Consider the following 22,978-nt stretch of genomic DNA (forward strand, 5'->3'; position numbering starts at 1 on the left):
GTTGTTGTTTTAGTGCAAGTTAATAATCCCTTAGCTTTATCCCTAAGGAAGTCTTCTCAGTACATTCCTTGTTCAGTGGTGTCTACATTTCTGTATTTATATCTCTCTCTCTCGTGCTCTCTCTCTCTCTATATATTTATATATATATATATATATATATATATATATATATATATATATATATATATATATATATATATATATGTGTGTGTGTGTGTGTGTGTGTGTGTGTGTGTGTGTGTGTGTGTGTCTGTATAGATTTTTTTTTTTGATCCAGAGGACCCGCCTCTTTATAATCTAAATAAGGCTGTGGCCAGCACGATCACTTCCTGGTCAGCTGGTGAGATTAAACCCAACCACATTTTCCTCACCGAGTCTCTTGAAGCTCTCATCAACTTCCCGTCAGAGTAAAACGCATGCGGGCTGTTTCTGCAGAGGGACCAGTGTGTGTGTGTGTGTGTGTACGTCTGTAAGTGTGTGTACAGCCTGGTTTTCAGCCCCGCATTATTACCCTTCCCTCACCTGGCCATTTTTTTGTCTATTATTAACCCTTACAGTTCTTCGGTCTTATTTATCTGCCCTGATAAGTTCTTTGTTTTATTTTATTTATTTATTTAAACGACACAACACTTCCTGTTTAGAAACGGGCCTAGAAAAAGGAAAGAAAAAGAAAAGAAAAAAAGAAAGAAAAAAAGATCACAAGGAATGCATATGTGTGGAGTTAGAACATTCTTCCTGTCCGCTCCGATTCAGTTCATCCACTTCCTGCAGTTTACTGCGCCACAGTGACAAGGAATCTTATGCTGGTCATCTTCAAGGTCGAATTTGTAGTCGTAGCACAACTAGGGAAGGGGAAAAACAAAAGAAAAGAAAAGAAAAAAAACACACAAAATTTAAATAACAAGTATTGTGTACACTTGTAGAATTATAGGAATCTTTTTTTAAAAATTTTTTTCTTATTTTTAAAGTGAATATGTTAGCCTGACGTTTCTCATGCCACTAGGGGCACTGGAGGCGCTAACATTTCCTTTTAAGGAGGAAAAAAGAAATCCAGAAATAATCAAATGTAATTAGAACTACTGATAATTTAGCATGATTTAATACGTAACTGAATAATAATAATAATAATAATAATAATAATAATAATAATGAGTGAGCTATCGTAGAGTAATAAGGCTTTATAATGCGAGTGCATGTATGTGTCATGACATGGGCGTCTTGACATGGGTGTTTAAAAGGGTCAAGTCATTTTTTAAAAAATGATTTTTTAATAGTTATCTTTCCTGAGGTGTAATTATAATATTAATAAAGTTCTGTAGCACAAAAATCACACAGAATGTAGAAGTTTATGACCTTTTTCCACCCCGGCTCCGACCGTCTGACTGAAACGATCGCTTTTTGCGTCCTTTACCTTTAAGAGTTCAATGTAACCGCCCACTGCTGTGATTGGCTAGCATCTCTGCCTATGAATTAATCCTCGACGCCCCCTGCAGTAACAATCTCTTTCACAGACCGAGCGCCAGTGGGCGGGGCCGACGGTGCGATGATGGAAAAGTAGGCGTCGAAAATTTATTTGCCCGTGTGACATCACGAATCCCACCACATCCAAACGAGCCGGATTTGGAGCCGGGTTAAATAAAGGCTCTTTTCGTACCGAGCCACGAAACCTTTTAACGGTAACGTTTACCGCTTAATGATTGAAATTTTTTTTACAGATTTTTTTTACAAATGAATATTATGATTATTAACCATAACGGTGTTTCCGAGAGTGACCGAGCATTCCGACAAGCCGCATTTAAGTGAACGAGTGTACGAGACACTTATTTATTTATTTTTGTGCGTGTTTTCCAATAAAACAATTTGACGGATTTCTCCGCCCGTCTCCGTCCGCTAGTTCCTCGACAGCATCTCTCAGTGGAACTACGGAATCCACTCTAACGAACACGAAAATGTGGCGAAACGTGTTTGACATGGCGTTACGAGTCTGAAATCACGGACGCGGAATTAAAGCACGCAGGACGGGGGTTGAAGAAAATTCATAACGTCCATCAATATGTTCGGAGGAACCCCTGGTTTATAACTGAGCACGTATTGTCACCACGCCGAGAAAACTAAAACGTGAAAATATTACTAGTTACGGAGAAAAACGTGTAAGGACTGCGCAACTAGGTTAAACGTTGAATACGTTCTTTTCCTTTCAGTTTTCTAACACGCCGTGGTCCGTTACACAGCTACATGGCTTAGATGATCACTAATAGGGGGCCAAAACTTTCCGGAAAACCACCGCCGGCAAAACAAACAAATACCACTGGTTCATACCAAGCATCGTCGCCTAAACAGCATTAACGTTAAATAAAAACATGACGGATTTTAAGAAGAGAGTTTCTCTACATTTGGAGAGGATTGTTCTTTTTAAGAGGCTCCATTCTGCGTTCGTCTAGCCAATGCACGCTAACCGGCGTCACCATAGAAACCGAATGACCGGATTTGTATTCTGACAATTTTACATTTCATAATCATGTAGGCTCGTGTTTCAAGTTCAAGAAATAATGCGGCTAATAAAGGATTCGTGTTACATCACATCCCTGTAACACCAGGGTTAATCAGGACTGCCTTCCAGATACTACAGTCCCAAAAATCGGACCAAAAAAAGAAAAAAAAAAAAAAAGGCCGAGGATGGAGGATCTTTCAGTTTCAGGGTTTTACAGCGAATTCTAATCAGAAAAAACGACAATGAGAATAAGCGAGCGAGGATTTGACGCCGGAGGCCCTGTGGGAGACGATCACAATTTTCCTTAAAGGCACAAGCAGGAACGTTCAGGAATGAAAACGAGCTCCTGTTCAGAAACGCTGGGAAGGAACCCTCAGAGTTTAAGTGCTGTTCCGGCACACGTACCTCCTCCCCACGCTGTATCCGGCGGTTGGAGCTGATGATGATCTTGTGGCCTCTCTCAAAGGTCACGACCTCTGCTATGCAGTTGGGCGCGCAGGAGTGGTTAATGTATCTGAGGGAAGAAATTGCAGTGTTATGTTCGAGAAATCCAAACTCATCTCAGACGAAGAAACACGACCCGCGTGTGGATGATGCCGAGTGCACGTTATTCGGATTTTTTCCGGATTTTACATTTACGGCATTAAGCAGACGACCTTATCCAGAGCGACTCGCGTTTATCTCGTTTATATAACTGAGCAGCTGAGGGTTAAGGGCCTTGCTCAAGGGTCCAGCAGTGGGGCTTGAACTCCTGACCGTCTGATCAGTAACCCAGAGCCTTTAACCACCGAGCCACCGCTGCCTTTTATCATTGCGAAAGAAGATTTCGCCACTGCGAGTAGTTTTCTGCAAAAAAAAAAAAAAAAAAAAAAAAAGCATCAAAAACTATGCGAAGTGCATCGCAAATTTAATTTTGAAGGGAAAAAAAAAAAAAAAAAAAAAAAAGCAGCAGCTTAAACGATATAAATAAAATGAAAAAATAAAAAGAGCACGAAATCCTGTATGGACTGGTCAATGAGCGGTGTGAGCAATAAAGTAATTATTTACTGATTTTTTCAAAAGTGACGTCGTTTATCCACTCAGCATCATGAAAACTCCCCCCAAAAAACCTCAAAAGACAAAAACAAACAAACAAACAAACAAACAAACAAAAAAAAAAACGTTCCTACCGTGCAGGTCCTCCTGTTATGGTCGCGTCTATTACATGCTCACTGTCGATGCGGAACATGTAAACTCCACGGTTCTTAAAAATAAATAAATAAATAAATAAATAAATGTAAAGGAAAAAAAAATAAAATGAGCAAAGCACTAAAAACAATAATCCCTTTGAATATGAAACGAAACGGGGAGAGGGGGGAAAGTTTACGTACCTGTGATTCATACATCTTCTCTTTGCGGTTTGCCACCTCGTTACGAATGATGGTACCGATGTATTCGATCACCATGGTGTATTTCTCAATGTCTCGGGCGGCGTACAGCCCCAAGCCCTACAACAAACACCCCCTGGTTTTTAATGCAGTCAAACGTTTGTAACGAACAACTGATTAAAAAGAATAAATAAATAATACAATCGTGCTCTAGCGACGATTCCGTCTCTGAGCCGGTCGTGCCGTTTACCTGGATGCGTGAACGAGCCAGGTAGACGTTGGACTTCCACTCGGCTTTCATGCGTCTGTACTGAAAGGACTTGGAGTGCACGAACTGTTTACTGTAGGGGGCGCCGGTGAGCTCGGCTGGGCACCCGTTGGTCTGCAGGGCTTTAGCGGAGCAGCCGCTGGTCAGTGTGTGAGGCCTACGGGAGCATACACACAATCACGCTGAAACACTCCAGTGCCGAAGCACACTCGCACCAAGTGACGTGGGAAAGACCGTCAGCGTTCGGGTCAGGGTCGACGAACCGGGGCCAAGAGACTAAACCAGGTGGGTTCACCTAAAATCTACACGCTTTCATAAAATGCCTTAGAGATCTGGATAAGTGACGGACATGGTTTATTAGTTTACGCACCCCTTTACAAATGTCCGATATATGTCTATGTCCAGGCTGTACTGTTTAAGAACGTCCCTTTCCGACCTCTCTAGCGCTCTCTGGACTGACAATTTAGCCTTCAGCTAAGTAAATCCCCTAAATGTATGTGAAGGGATAAGCTTCTACAAAGGATCTGCTACCGATACTGCACTGGATCACGGTCAAAACACTCGAGTTGATCAACTACAGGTAGTTGATTTTTTTCCCCTTAGCTGACATCAGTGGTCACCGACCATGTTCCTGGAGATCTACCTCTAATTCCTGAAGACGTCAGCTCCAACCATAATGGTGCCCACCTGACCATCTCATCAGTGCTTTCAGAAGTTCTTGATGAACTAAAACAGGTGTGTTGGATTGTTGAAGATGAACCGAGCGATTATTTACTGAGTCGTCACAAAATCCAGCATCACCGGGGTCTGGGCAGGACCGATCACAGCGGAAAATCCCGACGGTTATATATTGGTGAAAAGGACATAATACAGAATATTATCTAATCTTGGTGGAGCAAGCCTGAGCACCTGGGTGTAGATGCTGGAGCACATGCAAGACTTTGGGAAGGAAGGGGGGGGGGGGGGTCGGGGAGTAGAGCAGAAGAGAAATAAAAGGCTTAAATCCTACAGAATACCTTAACACACACCTCTTGACATGTGTGCAAGCTTTAGGTTCGGATCGAGCGCACCCCGAGGGATTGACGGCCAGCGGCAGCTCCATCAGAGGATTACGGCCGTAACGGAACGTGTAGCCAGCGCACGCCTCCACCCCCGGCAACTGAAACACAACCATGAGAAACACGATCACGCGCAGAAACAGGAAGTGATCTAAAACAGGGTAGATTCTTCTAGAAATGCTGGGATTCACGGCGCTTTACTTTTTTTGAAACGTTAACACCACTCAGGCTTAAACCACACCACGTGAATGCTTTATCGCAAACGCACCCAAATAAATCCGGTCAAATACTTAAACAATAAATAAATAAATAAACAAATCTTAACACGTATGTGTCGGTCGTACCGATTCCACGATCCTGGTGACGGCAGGTACGGTCAGTCCGAACAGATCTTCTCCCTTCAGGTAGATGGGGAACAGTTTAAGAGTGCCTGTCTCGTTTCTCTTCTCGGCCACCGGCTCCAGAACCTTATCCCACACACCTGTAGAAACGACAATCAACTCGGTTCAACCTTCACATGTGAACTGCTTTAATTATCACATTATTATTATTATTATCGAGGACAAGGAGAGGAGGCTTTAGGATGAAGGACACACGGGTGCTTCCTCCTTCCGTGTAAAAAAATAGCAATCTTAAACTTACATAAACAATGGGAGCTTATAAATCCTTGCGTGCATGACAATTAATATGCTTCGCTTTTATAACGAAGTCAGGTGATGAGCAGAATCTTGTAAACCATCAAAAACGTAGTGTTTTAGTAATCAACTCTTCTGTTTATACGGCTAACACAGCTTGGAAACATCAAAAAACAAATCCACCAAAACAGAATTTGCTCTCGATTCCCCGTGTCCTCTTCTTGCATCCTTTCTCCACTTCCTCAGAGGGAGGAGTTAAAAAGCGAGGCGAGGAAGCGCGATTTAAGAAACGCAAAGCAGCTGACGATTTACCGTGACAGCAGTACACTTGGCAGACTGCAGAGGGCGCTACAAATTGTGGTTTTGAAATACGCCGCGTGACCGCGAGAATAATTTGATTTTCATAATGGTAAATTCCCCTGGAAGCATCAAATGAACGAGATGCAAATGGTTCCCAGAGGCTTATATATGAAAATGCTCCAAAAGAAATGTATTCATTTGTATAATTAGCGTTCGGAGGCGTGGTAGACGTTTAGGCCCACGCTCACGACTATATTTAAAAATCACCAGACTGCAATATGAGAGACCAATGAAATGTAAAACGATACAAGAAATCTTGGATTCTCGTTTGCGGCGCTTACCTTTAGGGGAGGAGCCAGTCAACACAAGGTCCTCATATCCTTGTTCCACCACACGGATGGTGAATTCAGGGGTGCTTTCCTTCTCGTCGATGGAGCACAGGTAGCGGCAGCGGCGGCTGGCATGGCGCATGCTCCAGTAGATCCGACTGGCTTCGTAGCCGATGGGGAAGATGGCAGCTGGCGAGTGGAAGGCTTCCATCTGCTGTGGCAGGAGCTGCCCGACTGAATGAAACACCAGGCTGCCTACACGGAAGGTGTGTTCCCGCTCGCCACGCTGCATCATGCTGGCAATCTGGCGTGCCTCGTCACGCTGCACATAAACACGCCGGTACACGGTGAAGCAGCGCAGCTCGTGCTCCAGAACTCCAAATGTGGCGCCCCCAGCACTACTGCCCATACGTGGTTTGTGCAGGTGGCAAAGCATGGTCTTGTCCTTGAAGAAGGTACACTGAGCCTTGAGCGCACAGGTGAAGTGGTATGTGTTGGTGCAGCGTAGTCGATGACAGCCACTGGTCGCGCCCGTGCGCTGGCAGTAGGCACAGCGAATACTGAGGCCACGGCGCAGCGCCAGCTCCACATTGATGAGTGCGCCCGCCTGGGTCTCGTACACCTCGGTGGACCAGAGCGCGCAATTCAAGTGCACCCACAAATCTAGGTCCAGATTTAGCAGTCGGGCCGGGCCGTCTGTGAGGCCATCGCCCTCTTCGTGGCAGAAGCAGCAACGTCGTTGGTCTTTGGGCAGCGGCTCCGGCCGCAGTGATGCGTCCAGCTTCCTTAGCAGCTCTTCCAGCTCATCCTCACTCTGCAGCTGTAGCTTTCCTCTGGGTACCACAATGTGGATGCTCCACTTGCGCCAACGCAGCCCTTTCCAGCGCTTTGCAGAATGGTAGCGCGCTTCATCCGCTCCGTTGTGGACGGCCCGGGGCCGGGGCTTCAGTTTGACTGTGACCTTCAGGGCGTCCGACTTGATCTCGGCTTTCTGTGTCTCGGAGAAAATGGACGGAAAAGAGATGGGAGGGGTGGATGGCGGAGACTGCTTGGGCTGCATCTGGGCCAGGCAGTGTACGTCCAGTGAGGATATGTTGTAGCTGTATTGGTGGAGAATTTTGGGGGGGCATTTCTCTTCAGATTCAGGTACCACGGGTGCGTTCGGCTGAGACAAGAGGACAGGTAAAGCTCGGCGTTAAAACCCATCAGTTAAGCGTATTATAATTATTTTACGGAATTAGACCCCCTGGTCTTGTACTCAGTGCGATACAACATGGCTCACCTTGCTGTCTACAGGTCTATTCTGCATGATGGATGAGTAGAGAACGAGACAGTTGCGGCTGCAGAAAACCGTGCTGCCCTCAGCCCAAACCTGGCCCTCCTGTAGAGAGAACACACGTCAGTCAAGCCACCCCACATGCTCAAGAGAAGCTGAGAAACGGGACTCCGCCACTTCCCAATTTCCGACTGCATCGCCTCAAAGTATTATTACAGAACAGCTCTCTAAAAACGTACACATCAAAGGCTGTTTTATGTCGCACCCTATAGTCATGCCGAAACCATTCTGAGGAATCATCAGAGGAATGCACGCATCAACATCAACTGCTCGTTTGAATAACCACAATTTTTTTTGCAAATGAACCAGTTTGTGGATTCAGGCAACTCTCACACACAGGTAGCGTCAGTTAACCCGGGAATTGTAGCATAAAAGATGTTCCTTTCCCACCGGGACTGGTTTAACATAATTTGGTAGATAATTCTGTCTCCTAGAGAGGAGCTTTAATGCTAGAAAGAAGGATCGTTCGCTGAAGAGTTCTATGGCCTCCGGTCTGAAACACTAATGGCGGCCATTTAGTTACCCAGGCTGCACAGAGCCAGGAGAAAACAGCCGGGACCTCCGCTCGTGTTACACATATAATCTTTCAGGCCTTTGGGGAACGAGAGGCTCCATGACTCAACTGGAGACTTGTAATACAGCCTGTACAGCGAGATCAGGTTTTCTGAATCGCTAAGCAGCCCCGGCCCCACTCGACAGGCTGGACGAGGGGGTTTTTAATCCATCTCATCTCAACTCAATTTGATTTGTATAGCACTTTCTACACCAGACATTATCACAACACAGAAATCCGGGTAGACATAGATTAATAGTGCTTTCGTATATGCAGTGTTTCGTCTGTTTGAACGGAACCCTGCCGCGTTCTCCCCCTCAGTAGGTGAGAACACGGCAATCACGTTCGGGCGTGGTCCGAAACAACCTGTCCGAGAGCGTCTGAGCGAACGGGTCTCGATCTGCATCCGAGTGAACTCTAACACGGTTTGACTGCGGTTTAAAAGTGATTCGATTCGGAATCGACTCTGAATCGACTGCAGGAAGCGAACGAACACGTCGAGTGTTTTGGGTTGCAGATTTTTTTTTTCCCGGTAGACGTAAGCTGCTAAATGGAGCAAAAACGACACAGCGACAGCTGCAGAAATGCCACGTGTTCTGGAGATTTGAAAAAGACGACGGAAACACTGGATGCGCCACACTAAATGTTCGAAACCAGCTATTTACATACAGTAGTCACCTAGGAATTTATCGATCCTCGCCTCTGCGTTCTCTACGCTCGGGCTGTTTATGCGATGCCTGAACGACGAATACATTTTTACACGTGCATTTTCAGCCTGACACACATGGGGTTGTTGTTTTTTTGGCTTCGTTTAATTACAGTACGCGCAGTGAGAAAACGAACCGAAGCAAAAGGCAAACGGACCAAAAGTATGGATTTGACTCTGATTCAGACGCCACAAACAGACTATTAGGTGTGAAAGTGCCCTTACATGCCTAGCGAACAAGCTAGCGGTGACGGTACTGAGGAAAACTCACTCGAAAGAGGAACCAATCTCTAAAAGGAATCGTTTCTCTTCTCGGTGAAACCAGATATACGCTACACGGGTGTAGAAGAGTAAACACAAACGTTACGAAGTGTGTTGAAACGATACTCGAGAGTCCTGAGACGAGCCCAGGACAGTATTCATGATTTGCGCGGGCATGAGTAACAAAACGACATTGCTCGATTCCTATTTAAAACAACGTTGTTTGGCTAACGCGGACAGGCGCAAGATTACGGACTTCCGCTCGTTACTCCACCTGTTTATCGCACGGGTCTTTGGTGGACCTTCGGACTCCGTTCCCCAAAACCACCACTTTACACTGGGCGCACCACTGCAGTTTTCTCCCTGGGCTGCTTGTATCCATGTGGTATTCTGGTCGGATCGCAGCTGGACCTGGAACACAGCATATCAGTGACACCTGTAAAAAAATCTGCAAAAATTTGCTGAAATCCAGAGAGAAACCATTTTATATATATATATATATATATATAAAAAAAAAAAACCTACATGATAAAGCTGGGCCAATTTCCTAAGTAATGTGAGACAATTATCACTGGCTTTTGTTAACAGTTCAGATCTCATGATCGATAATAATGTGTGTCTGGAGGGGAAAAAAAAAAAAAGAAAAAAAAGAAAGCCTCCTCTCACGAACTTTAAATCCATTCACTTTTACAAACTACATGGGAAAACACTTAATGATAATGACAACGTGTGTCAAAAAAAAAATAATAAAAGGAATAAAGACTTCGAGCCCCTGTGAAGAAGTTAAAGTAAAAACCTGTGATTCATGCCACTCGAGAGGAACATTACAAACCTCATTCGAAGCAGTTAAACGCTGGGTTTAATCGCGATTATTGACGAACGCAATCAATATCCGCAATTTCTCTTCACAGTCTGAAGCTGGTGCGAGTTCACTCACCGGCGCTGGCGTTCGGCGTGAAGTGCTGAGTCGACGGCATCGTTCCCGGAGGTCTGGAGAACCTCACGCCAGACTGGGGGAACAGGGCGGCCTGGCGAGGGTCGAGTCCGTGCGGTGGAGGGACTTTGAGGCTCGCCAGCATGGCCAGGGAGTTGCGTGGTTCTGGACTCAGGGTACGAGACACCTCGTAGTTGACGGGTAGAGGGACGCAAAGCAAGTTGGATACCGCCGCCATCACTCCTTGAATGTTCTAGAGTACAAGTAAACGTGGGAGGTTGGTTTTCGGATGGTCGGTTATGCCTGATGAACGGTTTCTAAAGCGGTTACCCAATACGAACAGTCTACGTCCTGAAACGTTTATAACCACCGCAAATCTCTCTCACTATTAAAAGAAAAAAATACATACTGCATTATTCACAATGCAGCGTGTGGTCTCGGTCCACGCCCAAGCGAACTCTCGAACCGCGGGAAAGCAATTCGACTCGATTAGGTTCTGCTCAACTGAGCCACGAGTCACGAACGGAGACACAGGACAGAGCTGTAGCGCTGCCACGTGTGCTGGAGGTTTTAAACTAAAAGGCTTTAAATCGGTTATTTATGTAATTATCTAACGCAAGGTTATTATCGTTAACGGAAACCATCAGGAAGAGTAAAAGCAGCGGCGAGAAAACTTTTTCGCCGACTGAAGCAGAAATAAAAACGAAAAATAAACCGCAACTAGGACGAAAACGAAACTCGGAATTTCAGAGAATAAATAAAATAAAACTTTCGTTTTCGTATTTCAAATGTTGGGTGTTCTGACTTAAGAAGAGAGGCTGAACGGAGTGGATTCATCACGGACTACGTTTACACGGACGGCAGTGATCTGATTATTGACCTTACTCTGAATAAGACGATATTGTGATTAAGGTGTTTACATGAGTGGCTTTTAGAATATTCCTTTCATGTTCCCGTTTTACGTGTTATAGAACATAGACGGATTAACGTCACACGTCATTACGTCACCGCGCCACGCCGTCCGACGTTCCCTCCAGAATTTCACGTATCGACGTACAGTTCGTCTCCGTTATGGGACCGTATACAGTTCTGGGTGTTTCGTTTTTAATTTTACGAACGCTTCAAGCGCGGTTAATTATCCGTCGTGCTGTACGTGCATACAGACTCCTGCTTGAAGCCGTGGGCTGCGTCCCAAACCGCGTACTTACCGTCTATATAGTAGCTGAAATACATGTATGTCGCCTACTATACAGAAGGTAAGTACGCGGTTTGGGACGCAGCCGTGCTCTCTTGTTCGCCGTCAAACGGTCGAGCGCTGCCATGTGTGATCGTGTCCTGTCGCACAATGCGGTGAAAACTCTCACACGACGTTAATAGTGTGATTAAGGTGTGTACGCGTCTGTAACGCACGTCGATAACGCGACTAAAACGGGAATACTCCACACGTCTTAATTCCATCCGTGTTTACTTCGAGTGTGACTTTAATCGGATTAAGGTCATTAATAATCGCTGTTTACATGCTAGTTCCTTAATCAGAGTATCGTCTTAATCGGGTTCATATCCGATAATAGTTGTCCATGTGAACGTACTAAATGTTGCCGAATCGTAAATGATCAGAAGGTGGCAGGGTAACGTGTATTAGTTTGGCAACACAAACTAAAAGTAATGTTTTTTTGAAAGATAGAAATGAAATCAAAACCATTAAAATTGAAAAACTGAAATTAAAACGACAAAAAAAAACAAAAAACTAGCAATATTTTTAAAACGATAATAACCCCGATCTAACGATTTATTTCGCTCTGGCCGTGTGTTCTCCGTGCTCGGGTGATTTTATTCGCGTGTGATTTCTTGGTAAAAGTTTTACCTTGGCATACGTCTGTATGTATGTTTAACCGAGAAAGTTTTTTCCGAGAACATTTTCAGCCCTAAACACACCCCAGCCGATAGGTTTTTTTTTTTTGCTATTCGGATGGCTGAATCGTGCTCAAGAAGCAGAGAACTAAAACGATTAAACCTCGCTCTAACTCACTCTGACTCACAATACAGACTAATACGCTTGAGAGCGCACTTTAAAAAAAAAAACAAAAAAAAAAACCTCTTGAGCACCGAATGTGGATTGTTCTGAAATTCCCTAATTCTTTTCAGACGGTAAATTACAGTCATTTGAACACAATCTGTATTACGCAGCACTGAGAGAAGCCTCACACCTGTAGAAAATCATTCGTTTATTTTTGAAACTCTTACCTCTGCTGCCGCTCGATTGAGCGTGAGCGATACGGACATCAGACCGGCCTTGGAGCAGGAGGAAGACTGATCAAAATGGGAGCCGAAGAAATTGCTCTGGGGTTCTTTCTTCACCTCCCACCGCATGACTTCAGTGCCTGCAGCAAAGAGTCTCCGTCAGTGGGGAACTTTTAACAGAACGCGAGGTGCGGTTTCAAATGTGGACGATGAACGCACACATACACACACGTACAGAGAGACACAAACACAAACATTCCAAAGAGTAGATCAGGCTGTCCAGGCTTTTCCGAAAGTGTACATGGTGTGATCTGAGCGGAGTAAGGAACATGATCGGGTAAAATAAATAAATAAATAAATAAATAAATAAATAAATAAATAAATAAATAAATGAACGCACAGGTAAATTATCGAAAATGCATTTTAATCAGCATTCTGAAAATGTCAACAGCGACTATGTTTAAACTCCGTTTAAGGTCTATATTCGGATGTTTATATGCTAAGCATGTGTTAGCACCCACAATTCCTTGCGGACTGAGCATGCGCGTACATGTCCTTCGGGTGGATTTTCTGAATAAGGTGTTTTACATGCGACACATTTCTGATTAAATTGTGGAATTTACGTGACTATATATTAATTAACACATTGCCAAATGCCCGATATTGTACGTGCGATGATAATAGGGTAAAGAGACCTTTCCCGCTCGCAATGGGCAGCATTGGGATGGTAGGAGATGGTGCAGGTGATGGAGGTTCCTCCTTTACTAGAGACAGGTCTGGGTATCTGCTAATCTCCATGCCAGCGACACTCTCCGGAGACGAAGAGGGGACGAAGCTGTCTGGGGTGTCCCGGTCACAATGGTCCTGGCCACTTTAAAAAAAAAAAAAAAAAAAAAAAAGAAAGGAAAAAAAAAATAAAAAAAAAATATATATATATTTTTAAACTTACAATGGTGGTAAATGAGTAAAAAGTCCAAAAGAAAGGAAGAGAAGAAAACAAAAACAGACAAGTGACCCTACAGCTGAATATTGTGTATTGTAAGCCAGGCACTCGAGTCTTACCGGAGCTCCTCCTGATTGGTGTGTGGGGGTGTGGGCAAGGACGCAGGCACGTCAACAGTCTTGGGTCCCTGAGAAATGGCCTGAGCCAGGAGGTCGTCCTCTCTTTTCAACACAGTCGACAGCTGCTTCGGTCCCAAGCTTTTGGACACTGAGAACAGCCGAGTGCAAAACGTTTAAACTACGGGAATGTTTATTATGTTTAAATCTCAGAACGGCTGTACTTCTCTAGAATAAGTGACTTTTATCACTAGGGCGACTTTTGCGGACGACGGGAGCAATCGCAGATGACGCTCACGCACTAGGCTTTACGGAAAAAAACATTTACGTAACGTTTTGGTGAAATTTGTTTACAGTTTCTTTAAAATCAGGCACAAAAACCCGAGCTGGACCGAAAATCCAGCCATAGTGACACATGATGGAAACGTTCTGAACAATATTTTAATGACTACATGAATGATTGGTTATCAGTTTCTTTACCCTCATGCCCACTTATAACAGCAGCCTTCCTGGCGAGCTCCTCTGCTGTGGCGAACCCATTCACCAGCTTCTGCCTCGCTACAGGCGGCGGGGTCGGAGGCAGAGACGCAGGGGGCGTTGGAGGATTGCTCAGGTTGTTTTGCTGCCCGGTGAAACAAAATGCAAAAAGATACATTTAATAAGCATTCAGTTAAAAAAATTTTTTTTTTAAATAAATAAATAAATAAAAAGATCTTTTAATCTGATAGTAGCAGCAGACCTTATAAATGAGCTGGGAGTAGTAGTCTGACGCCCCGTCCAGTGACGCGTTGCCAAAAGATCCGGACAGTCTGCTCTCTCCGTTCAGCTGCCGAGCGCCGTACGGAGGGAAGTGGGCAAAGTTCACACCAATCAGGGGCTCCATGAGGGGCAACAGGGAGAGCTGCTGTAATGGGTAGAGGAGGGGAAATATGCAAGAAATTATTTGAAGAACCTAATAAAAACCAATAAAAAACAACAAAAGGATATCACCGGAAAAAAAAATGCCCAGTCCAGATAATATTTCATTTTATATACAAGTGTTCAAATCAAAGCAGGGCTGTGCTTCAGGGGGACCTAATAAATAAATAAATAATTAAATAAATAAATAAAGAAAGAAAGAGTTTTTCATTTCTTAAGGGTGGGAGCAGGCAGTCAAATATGAAGCTTGTGGGTGAAAGAAAGGCCAGGCTCCATAACATGAGAGAATATACGGTTCTGGTTCACTGCTACTTTACTGCATTCATTCATTTATCATGAGTAACTGCTTTTACAGGTGTAAACAATTACAACCGTGGGAGGAAGGCAGGATGAAGAGATTAAAAAAAAAATAATCTCTACCTCTATCTCAAACATTTCATATCTTCAGGGCTTTAAATAAAAATATACAGAAAGTCCAACCGGCACAGCACAGGAAACTTCAGCAAAAATGGAATAAATGGAACTCAAGCGAAATACAACATGCATGATATTTTCAAAGCCTGGTTTGATAAGCATAAATGTAGAATTAAAGTGTGTGTGGGGGCGGGGGCGGCGGGGGGGGGCATTATTTATCATATACCGCACAAGTGCATCCATAACCAGCAGGGTGTAAAAGCACTCGTGTAATTTTAATCATTGTTAATGCAAGTGCACTGAATGTTTCATTTAAAACCCTGTTTAGGCCTTTCAAGAACTCCATCTAATGCATTCTGCTCACACCTATCCATGCCAGCACTGCAATTAAGACTTAATGAAAGTAATTACTCCTTGAGATGACTAATTAAAGAGGCACATTTACAGGTGGTGGAGGATTGGGGGGGAGGGGATGGGGGGTTTAAAAAAAAAAAAAAAAAAAATCAACATTCTGTATAATTTAAGACTCATTTAGCTTTAGGACATTTCCACCTGTAATGCATTACAGAAAATGGCCTTTAAGAAAAAAATTTGCTCTTAAATGATAGAAATGTATAGTTGGTGGAGTACAGTGCGTGTTTTTTGTTTCTCCATCACCCAGTAGGAATCCAATCCAGTGCACTCCTTTACCTGTTTGAGCTGCGTCATCAGTGTATCATTGGTGGGATACAAGACCTGGCGATCCTCCTGCTCTTTCTTTCTTTTCTTCCAGCGAGACGGCGGTTTCTCGGCCCCCGTTTTTGGTGTTCTCTTATTGCGCTGCTTTTTCTTGCCTTGGTCTGGCAGAGAAGGCTCTAGAGAATCCAAATTACCAGCCAACTGGCTATTCGTGCCACCCTGCAGAGCACAGTGTGATTAACAACTATTCGTGAAATGGTTTGCTCTTCCTGATACGATCACATCTTTACCACTACACTCTGACAATTCATAGAGAATGAGTGATTTTCTTTTTAATCATTTACTGTTATCTGCTTGATTAGAAATGTATGTATTTGGAAAGATCAGCTTTTATGGTGCAATTGGCAGTTTTAGAATTGAGACTAGGTGTTTATAGATTTGTTCTTACCAAACACTCCGTAGAACTCATTTTGACAGAGCCCTTATTTTCTGCCACTCCTTCTTCCTCCAATCGCAGGCCATCACTGGAGGTCTGCTGTGTATGGGGTGTGGTTGAAGGTGGTGGTGTGCCCTTGTTATTCAGCAGGTGTTTGAGAAGTTCATTTCCAGACTCGCCCTTGGTACTGTGTGCTGGACTTTGTCCAGTGATGCTTGGGGTCTCTTCGACCTTCACGATGCCTGCTGCCCCTGATCCCAACAACCCTTCAGTCCCCTGGCACTCGCTCATATCCAGCTTCTCCTGCTTGATCTCTTGCAGTTCATCCAAGACTCCTTGCTCAGTCTCTGAACCCATACTAGATTGGCGTCTGAGCAGACTCCCACTACCGGACAGCTGCCTCTCCAGCTCTGATGACGCAGGCAGGCCGGATATTGAGCACAAGGAATTGGATGGCTCAGAGGAGTCCTGGTCTCCCAGTAGGGTAGCATTGCGTGTGGGGGTGGAAGACGTGTCTGAAACGCATGGGGTCAGAGGAGCAGTGAGGTCCGAATGAGGTGTGGAAGGTGTTTTCACAGAATCTGCGTCGTCGTCTTTCTTCTTTTTCCGATTCCTCTTCTTCTTTCCTTTCTCCTCGGGGATGATGTTGGAGTATAATTGTATGAGAGACTGGCCTGAGTTAGGGTAATTAGGAGGCAGCGGTGTAGCTGACTCCATGCCAAACAGAGGGCCTTCGCCTCCGCCTTGGGGCATCGTTGGTGGCCGAGGTTGACCTGGAATGAAATTGAGTCCATGCATCATTGGATTCTTTGGCCGGAAATTTGGCCCCATGTCCTGGCCTGGAAAAGCAGCACTCCCAGCTATGGGTCGTCGCTCTCCACCCTGCATGAAGGCTGGACCAGGGCCCCCAAAGTCTAGAGGTGTACTGCCCTGCTGGGGGAACACAGATCCCATCTGCTGTGGCTGCTGAGGTCTGGCAGGCTGCATAAAGTCTTGGGGCAGGTCGGTACTGTAGAAGGGCATGTGGGCCAGGCTGTCTCGGTTAGCATCTGGAGCCATGCCTGCACCATGTTGCTCCATCTCCAGCCGCTGAAGAGCCCTCTGTCTTTCTACCTCTTGCATCAGCTGCACCCGCTGTCTCTCCTGTTGCTCCCGCAGTCTCTCGCGGCGCTCCCGCTCCTGGAAGCCCTCACTGAACGGGTTATTGTCATCAAACTTTACGTGTGGGGCGGTACCTCCAACCCCATGACCGACAGGCACACCGCCAGGCTGGCCAGGTGGCACCATGGCAGGTGGTGGCTGGGCCTGTGGTGGCTGGACAGGGTTGGCTGGTGGCATCTGAGGAGACATGTGAGATGGTATTCTGGGTCCTCCTATTGGTCCAGGGGCACTTGGGTGCCAGCCAGGCATGTTAGGCATGCGGTTGGTGTTTGGCTGACCAGAACGTGATTGCATTGGACCCATCATTGGCTGGCCCATATGGAGTCCACCAGGCATCATGCCAGGGGGTTGGCCTGGCATAGCCTGCATCGGATTCATCATAGAGGACTGCATACTGCGCTGTTCCTGCTTGACGCGGTACTCCTCGATAAGCTCAGCATGTTCCTTCTGCTGCTTGCGGATCTGTGCAGTTGAGGTAACAGAGAAATTGAGGTTGACTGAGCATAGAAAAATCAGCATCCTGCATGAGAAAACTGGTGCAAAATAGATGAATGGACTGTAACCATGATTGCTCCAAGTATGAACAATAAGACCTTTATTTTTTAATAAAGTGCATTTCTGCACAGGTATAACGTTCAAAAACACCAGCTTCAACATTTACAAGTGTCTAGTAGCAACACCTCACGGCTGTAGTGTTCAAACAAAATACACAAGCCAGTTGCTCCTTCATCTAGCACTAGGACCACACCTTCCTGATTCAACCATACCATTGCACTTCCCAGTTTCAGAAGAATGTGTCAGGTGTTAGAATTGCAGTGTATACTTGCAAAGTATACGTGCCTCACTTTGGTATGAAGGGTGAAAATTTGCACGTCATGTCAAACAATAAATCCACCGCTTTTCAACATCTGTAGAGGTGAGATTTTGCAGATTCTCTCAAAACAACGATGCTTTGAGCTCTAACGTGCAAACAGAACCCACGCGACCATGGAGGATAGTGTTTAGCTGTTGATTTTTGTACTATCAAACATTGTGAGCTACAAAGGATGCGATTTGGTGTCAACAGAAATGGCAGAAGGTTAAACTCACTTGTTTGCGAGTGGACCAGTTTAGAACCATCGGCCACGCTAATAAAATTATTCAAATGGCAAGAGGAAAGGTCAACCCGGGTTGTTGTTTTTTTTTTTTTTAAATGTACAGGATAAAATACATGAAGGAGTCAAAGCAGTACAACAGTGAATAAGCTTATGCTTATCTGTCCATCTATAAGAGAACAAGGATGCGAGTATCGACTTTACCTCAACTGTTAATTAACTATAAAAATACATAAAAACAATCAATATATAAACCAGTAAATTCGGTATATCAGAAAATATTCAATATACATGATTTACTTACAAATACTATTTATTTGGAGCTGAATGCTGGTCACGATTAATTAATAATAATTATTATTATTTTTAAAAAATTAAAGTTACAAATATACTCTGTATAAAAATAAATCCAGGGAGCAAACTTAACTTAAAAAGTCTAACACTGCGCTAGCTACTCTACCTGTTCCAGCTGCTTCTGAACCAAGCTCTGCTGTTCGGTCACATATTTCAGATGCTCCGCATCTTCCTCAGGGAACTCACGGCCCGCCTTTTTAGCTGTGCGCTGTTTTGCTGAGAGGGCCTTTTTGGATTTCCTGTGGGACCCGATCTGGTCTTCCAAAAACTTCTGCTGCAGTTGAAGAAGCTGCTGAGTATCCTGGAGCCACTCCTCATATTGTTTCTTTTGCGCGTCATCTGAAAAAGGTGGATACAAATATAATAAAAATCTTAAATAAAAAAAAAAATAAATAAATAAAAAAAAGAAGAAGAAAAAAAGCCCAACCTTTTTGTATTATAACAAGGCACCCCCAAAATGAACAGCTATCTGCTAATCTATAAAGGCAAAATCAGCAAACACTTACTGGCACACCCAGGTCCAAAATTAGGAGGGTTCGGCCTTGTCAGCTGTGGTACTAGCTTCCCATCCTAAAAGCAAAGTGGTGTTAATGGTTTAGCCATGTTACAAGTGGAAGCATAACAAATGCAGGCTTATGCATGTACCTGTCCAAAAACAGGCTGAGGCAACACAGGTGCATCTGGTCCATGTGCTCCGGGCATCTGTTGCACTCTGTCCCAAAAAAGACAAAAGTATGACACAACACCAAGCTTTGAAACTACTACCCTTGTAAAAATCTCAAAAAGTGGGGGGAAAAAACAACCAGACAAACTTAAAACTAATGACATTTACAGAGTAACAAGGATCATTTGGGAACAAATGTCAGTACAGTAAATAACTGGAACTTGTAAAGTAAAATGGCTGTTTATTACACAGTCGAGGCCACAAGTTTAGGTACAACTAGGCTAAACACATTCAAACTCGATTTTTCACGACTCCACACATTTCCATGTTACCATACACTTCATGTGTTAAGCCAATTAAGGCATCTACTTTATTTCCAGAAGAGGCAATTTTAATATAATAAGAGATAGATGTATTTCACATTATATTTACTACACAACACTGTTAGTATTTGAACTTTCTTCAAACACTTGGGGTTGCCTTCCACAAGCTTATCACAACATTTTGCCAGAACTTTTGCCCATTCCTCCAGACAGAACTGGTGTAGCTCAGTCAGGTTTGCGGGGGCTTCTTGCACTCACATGTATGTTCGGTCCACAAATGTTCTATGGGCTTTAGGTCAGGCTTTGTGATGTGCACTCCAGTGCTTTCACTTTATTGTCTTTAAGCTATTTTCCAACAAAAACACCCACACAACATGAGGCTGTCACCCCATGATTCACAGCTGGGATGGTGTTCGACGGGCGTACTTCCATTAACTCCTGACTATGACAGTTGGCCAATCAGAATCTTCTAAACATCAATACATCAATTTCTGGAATTTGCAAAGCGTGTGGAAGTTGGAATTGTGATGTAGTGAATAAAAGCTGAAATTAAGCTGTTTCCAATCCATCGTTTTAAAATTACGTATCTCTGATGTGAACAAAGTAGATGCCCTAGTAGACGTGCCAAAAAAAAAAAAAAGGGTATGGTTACTTCAAACTTGACTGATTATCTTAACCTAGGTGTATGTAAACTTTTGGCCTCAACTGTACAGATATTGTGAAGGGTTATTTACCTGGCCATGGGAGCCATTCCCATGCTATTCTGTACCATCACTTTATTAATTCCTTTGAGGGCCACCATCTTGGCCTTCATGATTGGGTCTGTAATAGCATCAAAGTCTATACAAAAAAAAAAAACCCCAGTGAAGACAAAAACATTGCAGTTACTGGACTGTGCAACATTTAGACAGTTTATACTTGATCATTTAATGCGTCTTGACTTGATCCAAGTTATATAATGTTATCAGCATAAAATCCAGATACAAGATGCATAATGTGACCAAGATGCAATCAAGATGCATAAATGGGGTCTTACATTCCTTTGACTTTCATAGCACTGACTTGCATATTAATGAACGATTGACATTTAAACAGTAATAGTAATAAAACCTTACCAATATTAGGGAAAAAGGGGTCAGTAGAGCGTTGCCGAATCATAGCCTGCATCTGCCTTTGTTGTTGCTGCTCCTGCCTCTCCTGATCCAACAGATCTTGCAGAAGGAGTGGTTGCTCATCTAACAGCAGTGGCCTGTTTGTCTGGCCTTGCTGTATTTTTTGCCCTTGCTGGCCTATGGACCCTTGTGGATACATCACCTGCTGGGCCTGTGGATGAAGAGTGTGGGGGACAGGTTGCTGCCCAACCATCATGGGCAGGTTTATATCCACTTGCTGGCCCGGTGAAGCTCCAAATCCTTGGACTGGTATCTGCTGACTGCCAACTGGCAATGTATTTGGGTTTCCTAGTGGTGCTCCATGAGCGAGTGACACATCCATTCTGTGCCCTACAGTCATTGCAGGGTTCATCCCGTGGTCTTTCCTTTGACCCTGCAACATCATGCCCATGTTGGGCTGAAGTTCCGGACCATGGTTAGCCTGGACAAGATTACCCTGGTGAGGGGGTGCTACAGGGCCGATCCCAGAGTCATCAAGTTTCTCTTTGGTTAAAAGGCTTGAGAGCACTGGAGCAGAACCAGAAGGGACCCCTGCACTTGATAAACCAATCTGCTGAGGTGATCCCTCAAAGAGACTGGACATTTCTCCTTGGCTATTTTTACTCTCTAGAGACCTGTTGTCATCAACAGACTGGTCCTCACTGATGACTGAATCCTGTTTAACCTCTGTTTTTATAGTACTTGTTGTCAAGAGACCATCAGTGCTTTCCACTTCTAGGTTCTCTTCTTGTTTGCCATGAGAAGGTCGCTCACCATCCTCTGATTTATTCACAGTTTGAGGAGATTTCTTCTCATACAGGACCTTCTGAAGGACAGAGGTTTCCCCATGATCATCCTCTATGGGGTCACTCAGATCTAGCTCCTCATTAAACATATCCTTCTTGTCCTCAAGGTTCAGCTCAGGATCAGCATAAGCAAGGAGGTCGAATTTCCCAGATTCAATCAAATCGTCAAGGTGAAGGTCATTTGTTTCCAAATCTATCTCCTTACCATCATCCGCATCAAGGTTCAAGTTTTCCAAATCATCATCAACCAAATCTTTGACCTCTACATCCTCAAGGTCCTTCACTGCCGAGTCATCTGCATCTAACTTCTCCTCTATTCCATCACCACAAGGCAGTGGGATATCTTCTGTTGAACCTCGGACTGTCCCAGCTAGAAGTGTTGGTTGGGTAGAATTAAGTGCTTCGCCACTAACTGAATGAGTGATTGTGGTTGACAGTGGAGGATGTTGTGGAGCAGTATTCTCTGGCATGTTTGCTTGCTGATGCAAATTCTCTATGCTTGCTGACATTTGCAGGTGCCCAACAGATCCTTGCTGGGGTTGACCAATCATTGGAGTCAAAGGCCGTGGACCCTGGGTCCCAGGAAAGGCCATATGTTGCCCTCCCATTAAGCTGGTTGAAGATCTTTGAGGATGATTCGGATGGTCCATGATGTTGGGTGGCAGAAATGGTAGTCTGACTCGATTCTCTGGTGCCCTATGTCGAAGCTCAATAAAAGGCTGGCCCATTATGTTGTGTGGCTGCACTGGAAGGCCACGTGGTAGAAAGTGTTGTGGAAGGCCCATTTGAGGGTTGCCTCCCATCGATCTACCTAGATCAACTGACAGAGACCTTCTCATCTGTGGTGGTACATTATCAACCACTGGTCCGCCTTGCATCTGGTGGGGTGGCCGGAGGAATGACTCCTGACCAGCTACGCCAGGTGTAAATGCAAACCTGCAAAAAAAAAAAAAAAAAAAAAAAAAACAACAAAAAAAAACAAAATTCAGAGAAGTGTAAGATAAAATGATGCCCAAAACTATCTACTTCATTGAAGAGAAGAAACACCTCACCTAGGCCCTTGTGGTCTCATGACCATATTGCTCATATCACCGGAAAACTGAGGCCGCGGGCAATGAGTCTCATCATGAAATGGCACTCGTTGATCACCATGGAAAGGTCCAGGAAATCTCTGACCTCCGTGCATTGGTGAAGCTCTCACAGTTCCAGGATATGGGGGTGGAGGGCGACCTAAAAATACATCATTTGCTTGTACAGAATCTTCCTGCGACCAGTGCAATGAAGTGCCAGGTGTAGGAGTACCAGTAGCCTCTTGAAGTCCTTTTTCCTGTCTGATAGCACTCTTTTGCTGTTGCTGTTTCAGGATCAGCTGGCGTAATCTCTGACGCTAAGAACAGAAAAAAACATAATGAGAAAACAGCTCAAATTAGCTTCAAAGGGC

General features: G+C 44.4%; 1 protein-coding gene across 10 annotated transcripts in view; it reads right to left on the minus strand.

Annotated features, from left to right (window-relative positions):
• The window catches only part of kmt2ca (lysine (K)-specific methyltransferase 2Ca), a 202,640-nt gene that overhangs the window by 1,590 nt on the left and 178,072 nt on the right, over positions 1-22,978 (minus strand). For 9 of the 10 annotated variants that reach the window (XM_053684190.1, XM_017481966.3, XM_017481991.3 and 6 more), the window contains 24 exons: positions 22,590-22,924; positions 20,696-22,473; positions 20,315-20,420; positions 19,239-19,305; positions 19,100-19,163; positions 18,700-18,932; positions 15,997-17,607; positions 15,561-15,767; positions 14,278-14,442; positions 14,019-14,160; positions 13,542-13,689; positions 13,175-13,350; positions 12,483-12,619; positions 10,242-10,491; positions 9,579-9,715; positions 7,731-7,829; positions 6,461-7,613; positions 5,529-5,665; positions 5,143-5,285; positions 4,109-4,283; positions 3,862-3,978; positions 3,661-3,734; positions 2,897-3,005; positions 1-842 (listed from right to left, as the gene is read on the minus strand). The exon at positions 1-842 is cut by the window's left edge and continues 1,590 nt beyond it. In XM_053684190.1, the coding sequence (XP_053540165.1) occupies positions 750-842; positions 2,897-3,005; positions 3,661-3,734; positions 3,862-3,978; positions 4,109-4,283; positions 5,143-5,285; positions 5,529-5,665; positions 6,461-7,613; positions 7,731-7,829; positions 9,579-9,715; positions 10,242-10,491; positions 12,483-12,619; positions 13,175-13,350; positions 13,542-13,689; positions 14,019-14,160; positions 14,278-14,442; positions 15,561-15,767; positions 15,997-17,607; positions 18,700-18,932; positions 19,100-19,163; positions 19,239-19,305; positions 20,315-20,420; positions 20,696-22,473; positions 22,590-22,924 (7,656 nt within the window). In that variant the 3' untranslated portion in view covers positions 1-749. The remainder of the gene's footprint in view (positions 843-2,896; positions 3,006-3,660; positions 3,735-3,861; positions 3,979-4,108; positions 4,284-5,142; positions 5,286-5,528; positions 5,666-6,460; positions 7,614-7,730; positions 7,830-9,578; positions 9,716-10,241; positions 10,492-12,482; positions 12,620-13,174; positions 13,351-13,541; positions 13,690-14,018; positions 14,161-14,277; positions 14,443-15,560; positions 15,768-15,996; positions 17,608-18,699; positions 18,933-19,099; positions 19,164-19,238; positions 19,306-20,314; positions 20,421-20,695; positions 22,474-22,589; positions 22,925-22,978) is intronic. The other variant, XM_017481936.3, reaches the window with a different exon arrangement.

The sequence above is a fragment of the Ictalurus punctatus genome, chromosome 1, assembly GCF_001660625.3.
Source record: "Ictalurus punctatus breed USDA103 chromosome 1, Coco_2.0, whole genome shotgun sequence".
NCBI classification, from domain to species: domain Eukaryota; kingdom Metazoa; phylum Chordata; class Actinopteri; order Siluriformes; family Ictaluridae; genus Ictalurus; species Ictalurus punctatus.